We start from the raw sequence: 17,847 nt of genomic DNA on the forward strand, positions 1-17,847 counted from the left end.
CTGTGGTCTTCTTTTCACTTTGGAAGTCTCAATCCTCAGCAAGAAGAAGAGAAGAAAATACCATTTATATCATGAAGTCCTTCAATTCCTGCCTAGGACATCTAAGTCAACAGTCACATCAACCTCAGACTCTTGGGCTCAAGTGATTCTCTTGCCTCAACCTCCCGAATAGGTGGGACTACAGGCGTCCACCACAGAGCCCAGCTATTTTTAGAGACAAAGTCTTGCTCTGGCTCAGGCTGGTCTCCAACCTGTGAGCTCAGGCAGTCTACCCGCCTCGGCCTCCCAGAGTGCTAGGATTACAGGCATGAGCCACTGTGTCCTGCCCCATATTTCTTTTTTTTTTTTTTTTTTGCACTTTTGGCCAGGCTGGGTTTGAACCAACCACCTCCCACATATGGGGCCAGTGTCCTACTTCTTTGAGCCACAGGCGCCACCCTCCATATTTCTTTTTGTAATGAAATTTATGCCCACATGATATACCTGTCTCTTGGCAAAGATGTATATGACAATGACTTCTCTTCTACCTAATTTTTTTTTTTTTTTGTAGAGACAGAGTCTCACTTTGTTGCCCTCAGTAGAGTGCCGTGGCCTCACAGCTCACAGCATCCTCCAACTCCTGGGTTAGGCGATTGTCTTGCCACAGCCTCCCAAGTATCTGGGACTATAGGCGCCCACCACGACACCTGGCTATTTTTGTTGTTGTTGTTGTTGTTGCAGTTTGGCTGGGGTCGGGTTTGAACCTGCCACCCTTGGTATATGGGGCTGGCGCCCTACCCACTGAGCCATAGGCGCCGTCCATTCTCTTCTACCTAATTTGGCAAAAAATTTACACATTACTCATGACAAAAAGTTACAAAAGTTAAACTTGGCTAACAGAATGAGAACAATGAGCTTACAGAATCATCTGTAAGCTGACCACGCAGGGACTGTAACGGGTCAGCTCATGGGGATGGTCAGCATAGGAACTAGGCCTACTGTACTGATACATACATATGGTGCCTGTCTGCTCTGTGAAAATTAGGTCAACTATGGAGGTTCTACTGTATTTATTACTGTCTTTCTCTTGCTAACATTACTTTAAGACTTCTTTTTGTAAAACTCTTTGTATCTTTAGATAATTTTCTACATCAGCGCAAATAATACAATCTGCTGTACATTCTTAATGTTAGAAGAAATCATATACAATTTTAAAACTTAAATATATAAAGAATTTTTAAATGACAATAGTAATAATGATGAAAATGTTGAACAAATTAGTGAACTTTTGAGGAACGCACGAAATATTCAAAACCAATTTCTGGCCAATTAAGGACAACACACCAGCTTTTATTAATCAGGTCTAACAGGGAGTATGCATTTACATAAAGAGTCACTGTGACCCTTTAGTAGCTAGGTGCTTAAAAAACACAAGTCACGTCTGTGAGTTTTGACAAACATTGTAAGTGTGTAACTACCACCACCATGAACGTAAACTCCCCCACCCTGCTAGCTGCTACTGATCTGATCTCTGTTACAATGTTTGCCTTTGCTGAGATGTCACAAAAATGTAATCATACGTGTGTGGCCTTTTGTGTGAACATCTTTCATTCAGTGTAATACTGTAAACGTGCCTTGATTTCTGCACGTTAATTCCTTTTTACGGATAAGTGATACTCTGCTGTATGGAATTACTTGGTTTAATCATTCACTAGTTAATGATCATGTTGTGTTCAGTTTTTGTATAGATATTTTTGAGACATTTTCATCTTTCTGGATAAATAAGTAGGAAAAAGAAAAAAATAACAAATGTATACTCTCTTGGTACTGAAAAAAAAACACAAGTCTTTTAAAATATTTTAAATTATGATCCTATGTAAGTGCAGGATATACAAAATTTTACAAAGAGGTAGCCAATTCGTAGGGAAAATTTTGTAAATATTATGTAAAATTTGGTAATGAATATTTTGTAAGTAAAGGTACATTTATCTACCATTCCCATTCTCCCCATGTGTAGTCCCTTTATGGGTGACTTTTGAGACACCTCGTAGATAAGCTTTCTAACTATCATTCAGATTTAAAGTGTAATTAGAGCCTTAAGGATAAATTCTCCTAAACAAATAATTCTAGCCAAGTTAATGTGCAATGATTACATACTATTCATACATCGTCCATTTTTTAAAATTTTATGTTAAATGGTATTATATAGCAATTTGTAAATATCAGAAATATCAACCATGAACAGATATAAAGAAAAAGACATGTACCCTTTCATAAGCAGTCTAAGAAACAAGAAAGTCCAGTTTTGGTTCATTTTAAATTCACAAACAACACCTCAGTATCTCTCTCACACACAAAACGCACACACAGACTGATGTAGGTATTTTAAATCACCTTTACACACTATTTAAATTAAACATGACTATACAAACTCCTCTAGGTATGTTAAGCATTACAAAATAAAAAAAGGACAGGGGTAATTTCCTGCTTAAATGTTTCAGGAATTCTCAATCAAAACATAAAATATTTTGGGAACAATAGGGGAAAATGATGATACTATTGATTTATTTCTTCTGCTAATTTACTTGTCTTTGCTAATGATATCATGGTTACATAGGAAAATGCTCTTATTCTTAGAAGATGTCATAACGTCTGCAACTTATATGTGCCTTATGCTGACTTACAGAAAAAAAAAAAGGTGGGAGAAAGAGGAAGGAATCTGGGATATGGAGACACAACACACAGGTGTTCATCGTGTTATTCCTTTATCTTTTCTACAGGTTCAAACATAGTTGAAATAAAAAGTTAGGAAAACTTCGTCTCATATTACCACTTATATTTGTTTTGAGCGATACTATTTGATCCAGCACATGAGCTGTGAGTCATTATGAAAACTATGTTCTTCCAGCAGTCCCCCTCAGTTAAGAAGGGTCTCATTTATTCAAATCAGAGAAAAGTGCAGGTTTACTTGGGGAGGAGAGAAGGGAAAGTAGCTTCAAAGTTTGGGAGAGTGCCTGTCACACAGATGCCACATTTTGTGAAGCTGGGCTCTGTATCAGTTGAGTCTGCTCTCCCCTACTGGCTGGCTGATGACTATCTGCAGGCAGAGGCGGGGGGGCCTCCAGGAGGTTGTGAGTGCCCAGACAAGATAAGGGAACTGCAGTAACCCCAAACTGAAGGGAGATGCATCTCCCTGGGGTGTTTATTTGGATGGATATCTAGATAGGGGCGGGTAGGAAAGTGGAAAGAGCTATTAGAAAACCAGGTGATAAAGTATACAGAAATATGAAAATGAGCCATCCTCTGCTCAGCTTCTAAGTTGTGAAATGGTTTCATTGTAAACATGCTCATTTCTTATACTCATCCTGGCAAGGAAAACATAAGACTCCCCTGAAACTAAGGGGAAAAAATAAACCACATTAAATGGAAACCCAGAGAGGGAAGACTCAGGGATAGTGTCCTTATACTGAATAACAGACATGTGGTTCTTTATAAATATAGCAGCTTTTTAAAAATCCTGTTGTGAGAAGGAATTTTCCTCACTACTCAGAAGACAAAGGAAAACCGTGAGTGTTGACAGCATGGTATTAGAAAAACACCCTTAGACCCAATGTGTTATCCCCAAATATATATATTCTTCTTAATTTACTCTAAGCCAGCACGTTGGCTCCTCACATCTTACTTTCGTGTCATTATCTCTCTGCCATACACACAAGTCATAGCTGGGGATTGCAACTCTCGGTGAAGCTATGCTGAGATTCCAGATCTCAGTGGTATTGGCATGAGCACTGGTCTCTTCAGTCATAGAGAAGACAATATCCTAGGGAGACTGGAATTAGTCCTATTTTGCACCATTCCAGCCAAAATGCTGCTTATCAAGAAGCGAGTAATTGCTAGCTAATGGCTATGGGGGAAAAAAGTCATTGCATTTCAATCTAAGTGTCTTTTGGCACGTGACAATAAATAAAGCCATGGCAAGTGTACACATAAAGTGGGGACGGTTTCTTGAGGAGGGTAAATAGCAAACATGAAAAAGGCGAGTTACCTCATCCGACTGGGAGGGGCTGATTCTGGGCATGGGCGACACTTGGGGAGTTTTCAGCTGCATGCTGTTGCTGTCTGGCACCAGCTCCCGGTGGATGGTTTGGATGTGGTTCTGGAGCTCACTCTCAGACTCAAACTTGACGTTGCAGCTAGAGCAGCGAGTCTTCAGGGTTCCTGCCTTGCCCTTACCCTCCATGGCACTCAGAGTCTCACTCTGGCCCAAGCCTGGTCTATTCGTGCCGGGAGGGATGTTGATGCCTGGGCTGGCACTCTTACTGAGATTCACGCAGCCGGCACAAAGACCATATGGCAGGCCGTTGATGTCAAGTTTCACCAGATCTTGCTTGGAACGGAATTCTTTGAGGCAAGATGCACACTTGTACAGTTTTTGGACATGCTGGCCACGCCCTGTGGTCTGGACCGCAGACCCATTCCCTGTCTTTTGCATGTGGAATGTCCCGTGGATTTTGAGTTCCAAGGTGGAGGTCACCGTCTGCATGCACACCACGCAGCGGAACCCCGTCAGGGAGTTCCTCAAGTCCGGGTGCATTTGGCAATGCTCTAAAAACTCCTCTTCGCTCTGCAGAGGCATCTTGCAAATCCGGCAGTTTCCAGTATCGAGACTCTTACTATGCGTGACTTTGTGTTCAGTAAGAGTTAAAAGGGAGGGAAACCGTTCTCCACAAATGGGACACATGTAGTGTTTGACAGGGCCCAGGTGGGTCTGCATATGTTCACGGAGGCCATTTTCAGAGAAGAAGGTTCGAGAGCACACGTTGCACTTATAATTCCCTTTGATGAGCTCGGCCTTCTTCTTCACAATGGCGCTCTCTCCGGGTCTGATGTTGTGATCCCGGAGCTGGTGATTCTGCAGCAGGGTCTCCATAGTGTAGGCTGCCCCACAAATATCACACCCGTACATGGGCTCGGAGGTGTCCACGTCTTCTTCACTGCCGTCGTGGCTGTTGTGGGACTCCTGGCTGTTGGTCAGCAAGGTCTGCAGCTCCACCTCCTCTTTCTGCACCTGCTCGGAGGCGCCATTTGTGCCGCAGTTGGGCGTCTTGGTCTCAAACACGCAGTGCTTCTCCCGCAGGTGCTTCTCCAGCAGGATGATGGCGTGGAAGGCCTTGCTGCAGAACTTGCAGTTGTACTTCTTGCTGTGCGTGGTGATGTGGCACTGCAGCTCCACCTCGGTGCCGAAGGACTCGCCGCAGAAGATGCACTTGTGCACTTTGCCTTGATTTTCCAGGTGGTTGTGCTTCACGTGCAGCTGCAAGTCCGTCTCATTGCGGAAGTCCCAGTTGCAGGACGTGCAGCGATACACCTTCTTCTCGTTGCTGTGCTTCACAGCCAAGTGCAGCTGAATGGACACTTTTGAGTCAAAAACTTCTTGGCAGAGGGTGCAGCGAAAGAAGACAAAGGTGTGCATGTCCAGCAGGTGTTTCTGAAGGTCATCCACAGATGTGAACTGCTTGTCACAGCTCTCGCAGATATAATACGTGGAGGTGATCATAAAGTGAATGGTAACGTGCTTCAACAAGGATTCTTGGTTGGGGAATTCCTTGTTGCACTGAGGACAGGTCAACTTCGGAAGCACAGTGTCAAGATGAGTTTTTAGGTGAGTCTGAAAGCTGTCTAGGGACGTGTACTTAGCACCACACTGATTACAGATATACTCTCCGGCTGGACGTGCAGGTCCACCTCCGACCGCCTGCATCATCTTAAGAGATGTCTGCTCTATGGCCATGGGAGAGAGGGGGCTCAAAGCCCTGGATTTCTTCCCATTGTGAATGTAATTCAAGGCCAAGGGAATGTTTTTATGATTCTCTTTGATATGCTTGTTCAGTTTGAGAACGCTGTTGAATATTGGTGAATTTGTACAATAGGAACAAGAATAGACTTCTACTACAGGTTCTTTTGGAGTCCCAAGCACTGGAGACCCAAATCGGGAGCCACTGAGGTCACAGTGGACTTGTCTTATATGCTCTTCGAGGGAAGAGTCAGTGAGAAACCCCATATAGCAATGGGGACAGAAGAATGCATTGCTATCTTTAGCTGCAGGGTTTGCAAATCCATGAGAACATCGAATGTGTTCCTGAAGAGTGTTAAGGTCGTTGACAACTTCAGAACAGAAGTTGCACTGGTAAACTATGGCGGGCATGGCAGAAACAATCAGACCTGGGTCCTGAGCTTCATGGACTTGCTTGAGATGTTCATTTAGGTTATAGAGTGAGGGCAGAACTTCTAAGCAATACTGACAAATATGGGCCTGTTCTGGCTTATCTAAATGCATAGTTTTCAGGTGAATCTGCAGAACGGCAAGACTGGAAAATAGCTGCTTGTTGCAGTAAATACAGCTGTAGGTAACTTTCGCTTGTTTGCTCGAGGGGCCAGTCATGTCAGGGGTCTGCTGAGCAGCCCTCTTCCTCCCTCGACTCTTTGGGATTGGTGGGGCAGCTTCCACCATTGTTGAGCTGTCCACTGAGAGGTTGGAGTCTGGAGTGGTGCTGGACACAGAGGTGTAGCCCACTGTGACCAAGGAAGGGCTGTTGCTGTGATTGCACGACTCTGGCTGCTGGTGACTGTCCATGTGGCTGTACAGCTCCTCGACTGTGTGGAAACTCTCAGAACAAATGCTGCATGAGTTCTTCTTCTCCCCACTGTGCACCTGCTCCATGTGGTTCATGAGCGAGGTCTCCTCCACAAAGAGCTCGTGGCAGTAGAGACACTGGAGGGCCGCTCGGTCCTCGTTTGGGGAGCATTCAGGGTGGCACTCTGCAATGTGCTTCTGGAGGTCTTCCGGGAAGTCGAAGCCTTCCTCACACTGACTGCACTTCTGAGTGTCCTTCATCTTCCAGTCCTCCATCCTGGAACCAGACTGAGAACCGTCCTTGTTCCTCTCGTGAACCTGCATGTGTCCATGTAGTGAACTAGAGGACAGGAACCCACGGCGACAAATGGCACATTTGTATGGCTTGTTGGACGTGTGAGTCTTTAAGTGGATCTTCAAGTGGTCGCTCCTGGAGAACGCAGCGTCACACTCGCTACAGTGGTACTTCTTGTCCCCCGTGTGGAGTTTTATGTGGCGGTCTCGGCTCCGCTTGTGTTTGAACAGCCTACTGCAGTAGGTGCATTTGAAAGGCAGTTTGTCACTGTGACTCTGCTCATGGTGCTTTAGGTAGCTGAGGCGGCTAAACGACTTGTCACAGAACTGACATGGGTATGGAAGTCCAGGGCCACCTTCTTCTTCTCCAAAATCACAACCTTCTCCATGACTAGGGGAGGTCTGGTCCTTGCTAGAAGGTGAGGAAGCCGGCCAAGAGCAAGTGGGGTCATCTTCAACATCCACTCCATCTGCAATGAGAAATAGCCAGAGATTTCATTTTACATGTTGAGAAGTCAAGAGTGAGTTTACTGTACCACATCAAGAGCCACACACAAGTGGACCCTTCTGAACCTCTCGGGGGAAAAGAAATGGAGGAGAGAATATTTGAGTGAGACATTTTCAAATCTGAGCCCAAAGCTTTTATTCTACATTTACTTTTTGTTGGGTTGTAAAATATAAAAAGATATTAAATAGTTCCATGTCTAAATTATTATTTTATTACTTTTTATCATTCTTTCTTTGAAGCAAGGTATATTTTACACATTGACAATTTTATTAAAATGCAGATTTTAATATATTTAATGTTTCTTTTGTATTCATTCTAAAATGATTTGCATACTACGTGAGCATCTGAAGAACCAAATGAAAAGAGGAAATAGTACAGGAATGATTTAAAATTAATGCAGTCAACCGAGATGTCTAATATTTAATAAAAAATTCCCTCTGCATTTTGCTTGTTTTTATATAAAAAGGCAATTCTGAAGACCAAAAAATCTTTTATGGGGGTTCTTATTGATACAGACCTTATTGCTTTCAGCAAAAAAATATTAAAAAGTAAGCACGTGAAAGAAGACAGAAAACACAATAATAATTATGTCTTGTGTAATGAAAGACAACTAGGATTTCTTCAATAACTGAAAGATTCGAATACCATAGGCCAGAAAATGGATTATTAAATGTTAGAAGGATATTGCTAGATATTACATGTAGCTAGGATCAGCCAGGATCAAGAAAAAATGAGAGTTTCACAAAGGCCAGATTTTAATAGTGTATTTTGTTTGGAAAGTTCAAGAGGTGGCCCACCATTTCTTCCTTTCGCAAAAGCTTCTGTAGCCTGAACTTCCTTAGCTAAACAGGACCTGCACTTTGAGGTGAGCAGAGACAAAGCAACTTGTAAAAAACTGGAAACAGGAAAAGTGATAAATGATTATGGTAAATGCCGAAAGATTTATGAGTAACAAAAAGAAGACAAACAAGACTGAGAGCCAGATGTAAACTTAGCAAGTTATCTAGAAAGGAGCTCTACTCTGTATTAGGTGGTTTTTAAAGTCATGTTCTTAGCACATGTGCAGTCTTATTTCTCTTGCCTTCCTGACATCCAAGTGGAAAAATAAGACCTTCTCAAAACAGGTTGTGAAACCTTTTTTTCTTTTTTGCTTTCAAAACAATCTATTATTCAAGATCAGAAGAAATTTTAAAAGCTTTTCCCTCTACAAAGAAGCAAGATTTTTCATAAATGCAGACAAGTAAAGACCATAGATTGGAGCAAGTGTTTCTCTTAGAATAATAGGTTCAATTAGAACATTATTAGAATATCCTAATAGGACTCAATTAGAGTATGCTCACATAAGTCTTTCGGTTCTTCAAAGCTACAGGTGGACTAGCAAGCTAAATGATGAACATAAAAGTAGAAACTGGTGAGCATTATATAAACGAATTCCACCTCTGCTTTCTTTAAGGTAACAAGATTTTACTAGATTGTCAGTCTCTTCCTTATCCACAGGAAACAGATGAGGATCATTCCTTTCCTGCATCTAGAAACTGATGACAACACCATCTCACTATCAATGCCAGATGGCAACTCCCTCACTCTGAGAAAACAACCAAACACCATTCCTGGATCCCTGCCCACTGCAACAAAGCTTTGCCATACGAGTTGAAAACCACATGATTGTGCACCCTCATTTATATGACTTTATAACCCAACATGCTTCCAGCATTAGAAAGGCTCTGATAAATGTGGGTGTGATTTATATTTAAAATGAATATATCAAGAACCTATGCAGATAAACTCAACTCACCACTTAAGAAAAACAATGTTAAAAAATTAAAGCAAAACAACTCAACGATGATCTAAGTTTCTCTCCCCACCCCACAAAATGTTAAGATCACCTTTAAGTGATATCCCTGAAACAAACCAAGGTTTCTAATATTTCCTGTAACTGAAAAAAAAAATGTTATTTATTAAATTTTCTCAACATTCTCGGCAAAATCTACCACATTTCACATTCATTTCTCCGGTTTAAATTCTGTTTTTCATTTTGAAATATTTCCAAACACATCTTCATATATATATGATGTATGAGATATATATGATTATATATATGGGGGAAAACAGAATCAGAATTTATCTTGGTTCTAGACTAGAAAGATATAACTATTGAGCTTGAAAATGTACTAAATTGCAGATTGTGTCCAGGCATGATATATTATTATGCAAATACATAAAGAATTATAGAGCAATGGACCGTTATAAAAATTGTGCAATCCCTAACACTGTGTGTAAGTCAGGTTCTTGTCTGTGATCCATGCCTGACAATATCTATTAGGTAACTGCTTTCTTTTTTATTTATTTATTTTTTTTATTAAATCATAACTGTATACATTGATATGATCATGGGGCATCATACACTCACTTCATAGACCATTTGACACATTTTCATCACAATGGTTAACATAGCCTTCCTGGCATTATCTCTGTTTTCTTAAGCTTATAAATTTCAATGACCTGTCTCGTGAGCTGAAGGTGAGGATCATTTTTTTTTTTTGCAGTTTTTGGCCAGGGCTGGGTTTGAACCCACCACCTCCAGGGTATGGGGCCGGCACTCTACTCCTTTGAGCCACAGGCACCACAAGGTTAGGATCAAGTTTTTAACCAGGACTTGAGAGAGAGCTGGAAGGGTTTCCTTTCCCCGCTCCTGTTTATATTATTTGTCTTTGTCAATAAACAGAAACCCCCTACAGAAGTCATAGGGTAGGGTAGCTTAGGACAGAGGGACAGAGTAGATTAAGAAGAGGCAGAAAGTAAAAACTTTGAGCAAGGAACACTACTTTTAAAAAATAAAGGTTTTCCCAAAGGCTGGTTTCTGCCTTAAAATCTAAGTTGTAATGAACTCATTGGCTGGTATCATAGATGGATCTATCCTCCCAGGGACACACAGGGAGTCACCGGCCTCCCAGCGGGTGGGTCCATGCTCTATGGAGATCTGACTCTCCCAAACTGCTGCCGTGCGGTCTCTCTGCCAGCATTCTCTGAGGCTACCTAAGTCTTAGAGAGTTACTCAGCCCCATTAACTTGGGCTTCTTGGCAGTCAAAATGTGAAACTGTGCTTAAATGGTGAATATACATTTGAACAACATCCATTTCTTTTAACATATGGAAGAAACTATGGAAGATTCTTTCAACCCCAGTTTCCTGAATCAACTTGAATTCTCTCTTCCTTCCTTTCTAACTGCTACTTACAGGGACCGTCGATCTGTGTGATGGCAAGTTTCCTGATTTTCAATGCGAATATATAACATGTCCATGTCAAATTTTAACTTTTGGACCTATCACTTCACACAGGCTGATTCTCGAAGAGCTACAGCTCTTACAGCCGAACAGACTTCACTGAAAGCCAGCTTCACAGCCTAAAACGTCTATTTAAAGACGCAAATGTGTGTGCACGGTTCGTGCAGATGTTTTTCTCCAGCAACTGTACTTGCTGAGTTTCACCATTTCCATAAAGCACATTAAAACAAGTGTGTGAACACTCCAAGATGAAAGTCTCCAACACTCCTGAGACTTTCAGTGGAAAGTAGAGCCGCCTGACTTTTCTCCAAGCAGACAGGAATGCCCATGATTCAGCAGCCTGAGTAAATAAAAGAGGTCCTTATTTCCTAATTTCGCTGGCTGGCCACACTGCAGCAGCCTCTGTGCTCCTGCCAAAGGGGATGCAGAACTGGACCGACACCCAGCCGCTGAAGGCCTGTCTTTGTTAGCCAGCCAGGCTTTCCCGATCATCTTCTGGCAACGAGACTGCCATATCCTGCAAGGAAGACCTCCATCTCAAGCTCCATGGTCCTCTAGTCTGCCTGAAAGGATGAAACAACAGATTTTGCTGGGTCTGTGTTGCAGAAGGACAGCTGGAAACGCAGTTAGCAGCAGAGCTACACCTGTTCCGTCATATTTATAGGGGAAAGTACTCGCTAGCAGAAAAGTGAAGTCATGCTAGAAGGAGTAATTCTGCAGGGAAGAATACACCAGCGCACAAAGTACCTTTGTGACGTAAGCCACCAGACTTTCATGTGCCAACCTGGGGAGGAAGAAGCAAAGGCTGGATGTGATTTTATCCCGGCTACTGCTCACGGACAGACCAGCACACGGCTTGTCAGATGGTGGCCTGTCTTCTCAGTTAATAGCCCGCTACTATGGAAGAGAAATGTTGAGGACCCAGCCATTCTTTGGCTTTCAAGTCTAATCAAAGTAGCCAGAAATAATAATAAGAAAGAAAAGGAGGAGGCAGAGGAGATCAAAGAAAGAAGAGAATATATGTGGGAGGGTTGGGCGTGATGCTAGTGCGTACTCTGTACTATTAAGCAGGTATCGGAACCAAGTCTTTCAGAAGGGGTCGGGCAAGTTGAAATTATTAAGAAGAAACAAAAGCAACAAAGCAAGTGGAATCACTTTTAACACTAAGGAAATTATCGAAATTAAGGAAATTTTTGATTCTTCATAGGGCTGGGTCTGCAAGCAACTGGCTTACTGATATCCTTTCGCTACCTGAGCTCATTCATTGCAACGGCAGAGTACTCTCTTAACTGCCCATCGGGGACCCAGTATCACGTGTACGCTAGCGCCACACAGCAAGGTTTCCTTAACAGGGACAGGATTTATACATCGGCGGTTACTTTTCAAGTGAGGAAAAGAAGAACAAATACTGATGGGTTTGGCACTTCTGTCTTCAGGAGTTCAATGACTGAATAAGTACTAAAAGTCAAGAGTCTGGAGTTTTCTTTCCAGCTTCCTAACTAACTTAGTGACCTGGCCAAGTCATTTCATCTGCCCCTACCTAGGTATTTCACCTGCAGTATGAAGATGATAATTCTTGCTACTTACCCTCTGGGGTGTTACAAAGATTAGTAAATGTTTCTAGGGCACCTTATCATTGCTGAAGAAAAGCTGCATATGTAAACAAAAAGATTTATATGCCTTGCATATATTTCTGTTTCCATGTGTAAGCTTCTGTATATACAGTATGAGCATATTTTAACATTTTCTCTCTTTTAATGGAATCCCCGGAATATCAGTTTTAAGGACTAGCCCAGTGGAAATCCACAGTGCCTGAAGCATCCACAGTTTTATGTACAGCCAGCAAGAAAATAATATATGGTTGGTGATATCTCAAAATTAATGGACCATAAATCCATGCTTATGCTCCAAGTATTCAATTATCATATTGAACAGATTATAATCTTTATATTATATTCTATATAAAGAAGACAGGTAGCCTCAGAATAAGTATTTTTCTATGTAATTCTGAAGCCAAGTATATAATTTTGAAATTACTTCCCTTCTCCCTAAAATATGAGCAATATGATCTTTGCATTATTTGGTATCTTATGTTAGTTTAACATAATATTTTTTAAGTGTCACATCATAGGTTAAAACCAGAACAAAATGTCAGGTTCCATCCCTCCTTATTTTAAATGATTCTTCATTCTGCCATTAGGCTACAGAAGCAGTTCTGAACTTCCTTACTGAATAGAGTTCACAGCACCTTTTTTCTTCATTAGCTACCTGAGTCACCTTAACATAAGCTGAAAATCCTGAAGGAAGTACACAGGTGTGCACAAGTGCTAAGAGAAGCCAGGCACTACGCAAAGAGAAAAATATTTTGAAATGCATGTTTAATAGACACAGGTAACAAGGGTATTTGTCGTGGTACTTCAGTGCCATTAACAGCAACAATTTAACATCACTGTATTGAAAGTCATCTAACCAAATTACACCATACATTTGTAAAGCAATGAATGATTTAAACTGCTAGACAATAAGGGTCATTTGAAATGAACCATTATGCCTTATTACGCAATCGCTTCCCTTTATTCTCAGTAGAAATGTCAACAGTTTTAGAAAAGCTGTGATTTTAATAACAGAACTATCACGCTTTTAGTTTTTTTTTTTTTAATCAACAGTGCCACATTAAATTCACTCCTTTGTCACATAACTTATTTAACTACTTGAAAATGAGTATTCTTTACTGGGTGTTCAAAAGAGAAATGTGAACTTTAAAATTATTTATAATTCACAGATGTTTTAAACTTCTATAATATTCCAAATTGTTCTGGAAGGACCAGTGAAATGCATTAACAGTTAGGTTATGAGGAAACAGGGTAGTCACCCACTAATGACAGTGGCTGCAGGGAGCGGGATTGGTGGTGCACATTTTTTAACACAGTCTTAAGATGAATTCCAGATATCAGAGCTCAGGGGTTATTTTTTCTTTCTTTCAATACTCCCTCATAAAAAAGAGGCTCACTCTCTCCCAACAACCCTTTAACACTCCAGATGAGCCAAGAAAGAGATAAAGAGCTGTTATCACTTCTCCATTGCCCTCCTTGGGTAATTGCGGGCTGCACATCCATCCCATCCTTTGCCAAACACTTTTCTATTGCATGTGCAGAGAGAAGTACAAATGTTTTGCTTGCTGTTGCTTAAAGTTCATTTGAACAGACGGAGCTCAATGAATTCCATCTTCCGCAGCCAAATTAAATAGAAAACAGTGCATTCTTAAGCCGTTCACACTTAACTCCACCTCTCAAATCAGGAAAAAGCTGACGTGAAAGCAGTTAAAGAATAGTCATGGTCTCTCTCACGGAAATCGAGACATTGTGTTTCTGAAGCCAGACAGAAGGAAAATTGGTTTCCAATTATGTGCGGGGGTGGGAGTGAGGGGGGGCGAAAACTCCTTTTCTTTCCTTTCCTTTCTTTTCTTTTCTTTTTTCTGTCTTTCTCTCTCTTTCTTTCATCTCTCTCCTTTCTTTTCTTTCTCACTTAAAAATATAGACAAATGATGATAAGCACCTCTTGGTGTTCAATAACCGGCAATAGTGTGTCACACATCTGTTTATAGTGCTGTGACTGCGGGCGTTCTACGCTGTTTAACATGTTTATCTTTCCTTTGATAATGACAGCTATCACCACAGTGGATTTCCTGAGCCTGTATTCTTTTTCTCTCTACTATTTTGAGTTAGAGGGCATTTATTAGTTATTATGCATTCTGGTGTTTACATATGACCTCACACCACAAAAATGTAAGGCAATTTTTCGTTCCCTTAACTTCATTTATTTAGTCAACATTTATTAAGCACCTAACTATGTGTTAGGCCCAATACTGGTTTATAAGCTCTAGAAGCTGCATTCTTTTTTTAAGTTTGATTTCCCTGTCTATAATATCAGAAAAATTTCAGCCTGCCTCATAGGTAGTGATATTAAGAATCAAATATGCCATTATATGAAAGAGTTTTCTGTACTGCTGAAAAATAAAAATGTACTAAATTATTACTAGTACTAGGAAAGCCAAACTCACCTTTAAGTTACAACTGAGAAATGTGAAAATAGAAAAAAAGAACTAAAATTAGCTATAATTTAGTTGTTGCTTTTTCACACTGAGGTTCTAATAATTTTAAATGTTTGTAAGGGCATTTTTTACTTAAAAATAAAAATAAGCAAAAATATCAAAAAGTATCTTCTGAAAGCTACTTCCCAGTATCTAGAAAATCACTGTATAGAGGCTCATTCCTTAACAGCTGTGCACACACCCTGGAAAGTCGTGATTAATTCATTAAGTGGAGTAAATCCCCACAACAGAATGGCCGGCATTCAAAGTCCTGGGGCCACATTCCTGAGTGCCAACACACTCCATAACTCACTATTTTGCTTATTTAGAAATTCCTTGAGGCATATTCTATTTTGCTTCAAAAATCCTTTGCACTGGTGTAAAATATACTTATTGAGCTTTGAAGAAACAGCTACAAATTTTGAAAAATACTCAGTAAACTTCTCAGCACGACCATGTTCATCATTAATGATTTCAAATTAACCTCTTCACTGGGGAAACTTCAGGTCAAGGGGATTCTTTCCCCCCAAGAAAAGTAAGTTTGAAAATGGCTTAACCAGGGAACAATGGATCTCTGAAGGTGCATTCCACCATGTTAGGGTTTTTTTGAAGAACTGCCATAAGCTACCAGAATTTCCAAATAAAGAAATTCTATTTCAAAGAGGAATGTGATCTAACAGAATGCTGTGCTTTGTCAAACTATACTTTACTGAATATTTTTTCCAACATGTAGACATTAGTCCAAGGCTGAAAAACTTTGGGCCATAACAAATTATACCAGTCCTAAAACAGTATCTGTTGGAGCGGCAGTGTCACCTGAATCACACCCACGGCAGTGGTAAAGCCAACATGAATTTTCAGCAGTTTGAAAAGACCACACTGTACACCTCACTGTAGACGAGGCCACTGGAGAATACGAAAGTGTTGAAAGGCTAAAATTTAATTAATGAACAATTAGCACCCCCCGTGGGTTCATTGTGCAGTAAAGTGATAAATACGGTTTGTTAATGTAGAAAAAGCTGTTATAAAGATTGGGGGAGCTATTACTACAATTATCCAGATGCTACTGTCATACAACTGACCTTCGTCCTGGTTCTAGATTTTGAAGTTCACACATCTAACACTGGACAGGAATTCTTGAGGTCTGCGGCTAGGAATCATGTTCCATTTTGTTAAGGCAGAGATGACTCATACAGGTTGTCTAGCTGAGGTGAAGTAGCCAACCAGGTAGCTAGTGAGTGCACGTAGCCAACCACCCCACAGGTGAAACTCACAGCGGTGTCAATGGTCTTTCCTCAGCTTTATGCATTTTATGAGGAAGTTCTACACTCTGGCAATATATTGAAAACTAGGAGATGTTGGAATATCTTGAGACTTTGTGCATAAGAAAGGGTCTAATCACCAATGGGCCAATCGCCAATGTATCCTCTTAGAATAGAATTTTTATAGTGATTCAACAGAATTATTAACTTTCACATTAACACTTACGTAATAAAACTAAAATTGAAAAGTGAGATAGAATCCCAAGGAACCCAAATGATACAAAGAGTACCTTTATTTCAAATAAGATAATGCTCATAAAAGCACTATATAAACTGGAAAAAAAAAGCTATTTTCATAAAATAACTTTAGCTAGACGAACATGATAAAATATCTCTACGCAGATCATATAATGTCAAATACCTTTATTCACAGGTTTTTTTTCATTTATCTAATGAGGTAAAATATCAAAAAGGCAGTTCTGAAAATAAGGCTGATTATCAAATTGATGAATTTTACAGGTATCCTCTCCTTTTATTTTTTTCTTTCTTACTTTTGATTTTCTTTTTCTCTAAAATCTTTACCTTAGACTGAATATGAAAATAAAACCCAAACCAGTTCATTCCATTTTTTCTTGTTAACAGCCCTGGTAATTTACTTGTAGGAACCAATACCAGTCAAAATTGTGGTGCACATGTGTTTTTAGCCAAGTTGACTAAATGTTTGAAATAGACTAAATGATGTATGCTAAAGTAGTTTTTCAAATATTTTAGGTATTTTCATAGAAAAGTGTTAATCATAGTAATTTGTCCCTTAATACGAGTAAATATCTGTTCAATCATGTCTTAATGAAACACTTCTTTAAGGGAAGAATTTGTGGTGCTATTTTTTACTGATTTATATATAATCATATTTTCATTAAATTATATGTTTTTATATATATATATATATTTTTTTTTTTTTCTAAAATGACATGTCTTGGCAAATATCCCAATACCAGTGACACAATCAGGTGTCAAAACCCCCATGATACCTCCATGTGACAGCATTTCACTTTAAATCATAAATTTTAAAATAATAAAACAATGTATAAGGGAAGAATTCAAGGCAGTGTGTTTGTAGTAACAAGGCAGGTAAAGAAGTTGGTGAGAGACCCCATCTGTGCTGTTCCACAATGAGGTGTGGACCCCTGGATTTCACAGAAATTTGAATGTGCTAATGTCATTTGAATACGAGTAAATTAAGAAAACCTAGTCAGATAATAAGAAATCTGATACGTATCTTCTTAGCCCATCTGTGATGCACACCAATTCTGAATAAATTTTCATAGTGGAATTTTTGGCAATACTTCTTGCCTTTATAAAAGAAGATATAAATATAAATACGCATCTATATAGGTACCAAACATACTGGTGTACACCTGCAAAAGCATGTTTCTAATATTCAAAGATATAAAACCTACTAGCATAATTCCAGGATCTTGACTGAGTCAGTGCTATCTTTACAAAACCTCCTCCCACATTGGACTTCTATCCTTTTCTCTTCAGATGACCTGATGTTGTTTGGCATGAGTGATGTATACTTTGGGGCTTGACTTTATGGAGCAAAGGAAAGAAAATGAGTGAATTTGATGGACGCCTATAATAGAAGAAAATCAAAGCTGTCATTCCTAACTTTTCATGGATATGGAATGCAGGGTTTAAGGTCTATGAGAAGTCTTGCTTTTGTAGGGAAAAAATGCTACTTTTACGGATGAACAAATAGGTCAACAGGATTAGTAACGTGTAATAATCTTGT

The 17,847-nt window shown here is 40.0% G+C and overlaps 1 protein-coding gene across 4 annotated transcripts in view; it reads right to left on the reverse strand.

The window, feature by feature from the left end:
* Positions 1-17,847, reverse strand: part of ZNF521 (zinc finger protein 521) — a 307,015-nt gene that overhangs the window by 162,296 nt on the left and 126,872 nt on the right. For all 4 annotated transcript variants that reach the window (XM_053571797.1, XM_053571798.1, XM_053571796.1 and 1 more), the window contains one exon: positions 4,025-7,377. In XM_053571797.1, the coding sequence (XP_053427772.1) occupies positions 4,025-6,937 (2,913 nt within the window). In that variant the 5' untranslated portion in view covers positions 6,938-7,377. The remainder of the gene's footprint in view (positions 1-4,024; positions 7,378-17,847) is intronic.

This window comes from Nycticebus coucang, chromosome 19 (assembly GCF_027406575.1).
Source record: "Nycticebus coucang isolate mNycCou1 chromosome 19, mNycCou1.pri, whole genome shotgun sequence".
Classification (NCBI taxonomy): domain Eukaryota; kingdom Metazoa; phylum Chordata; class Mammalia; order Primates; family Lorisidae; genus Nycticebus; species Nycticebus coucang.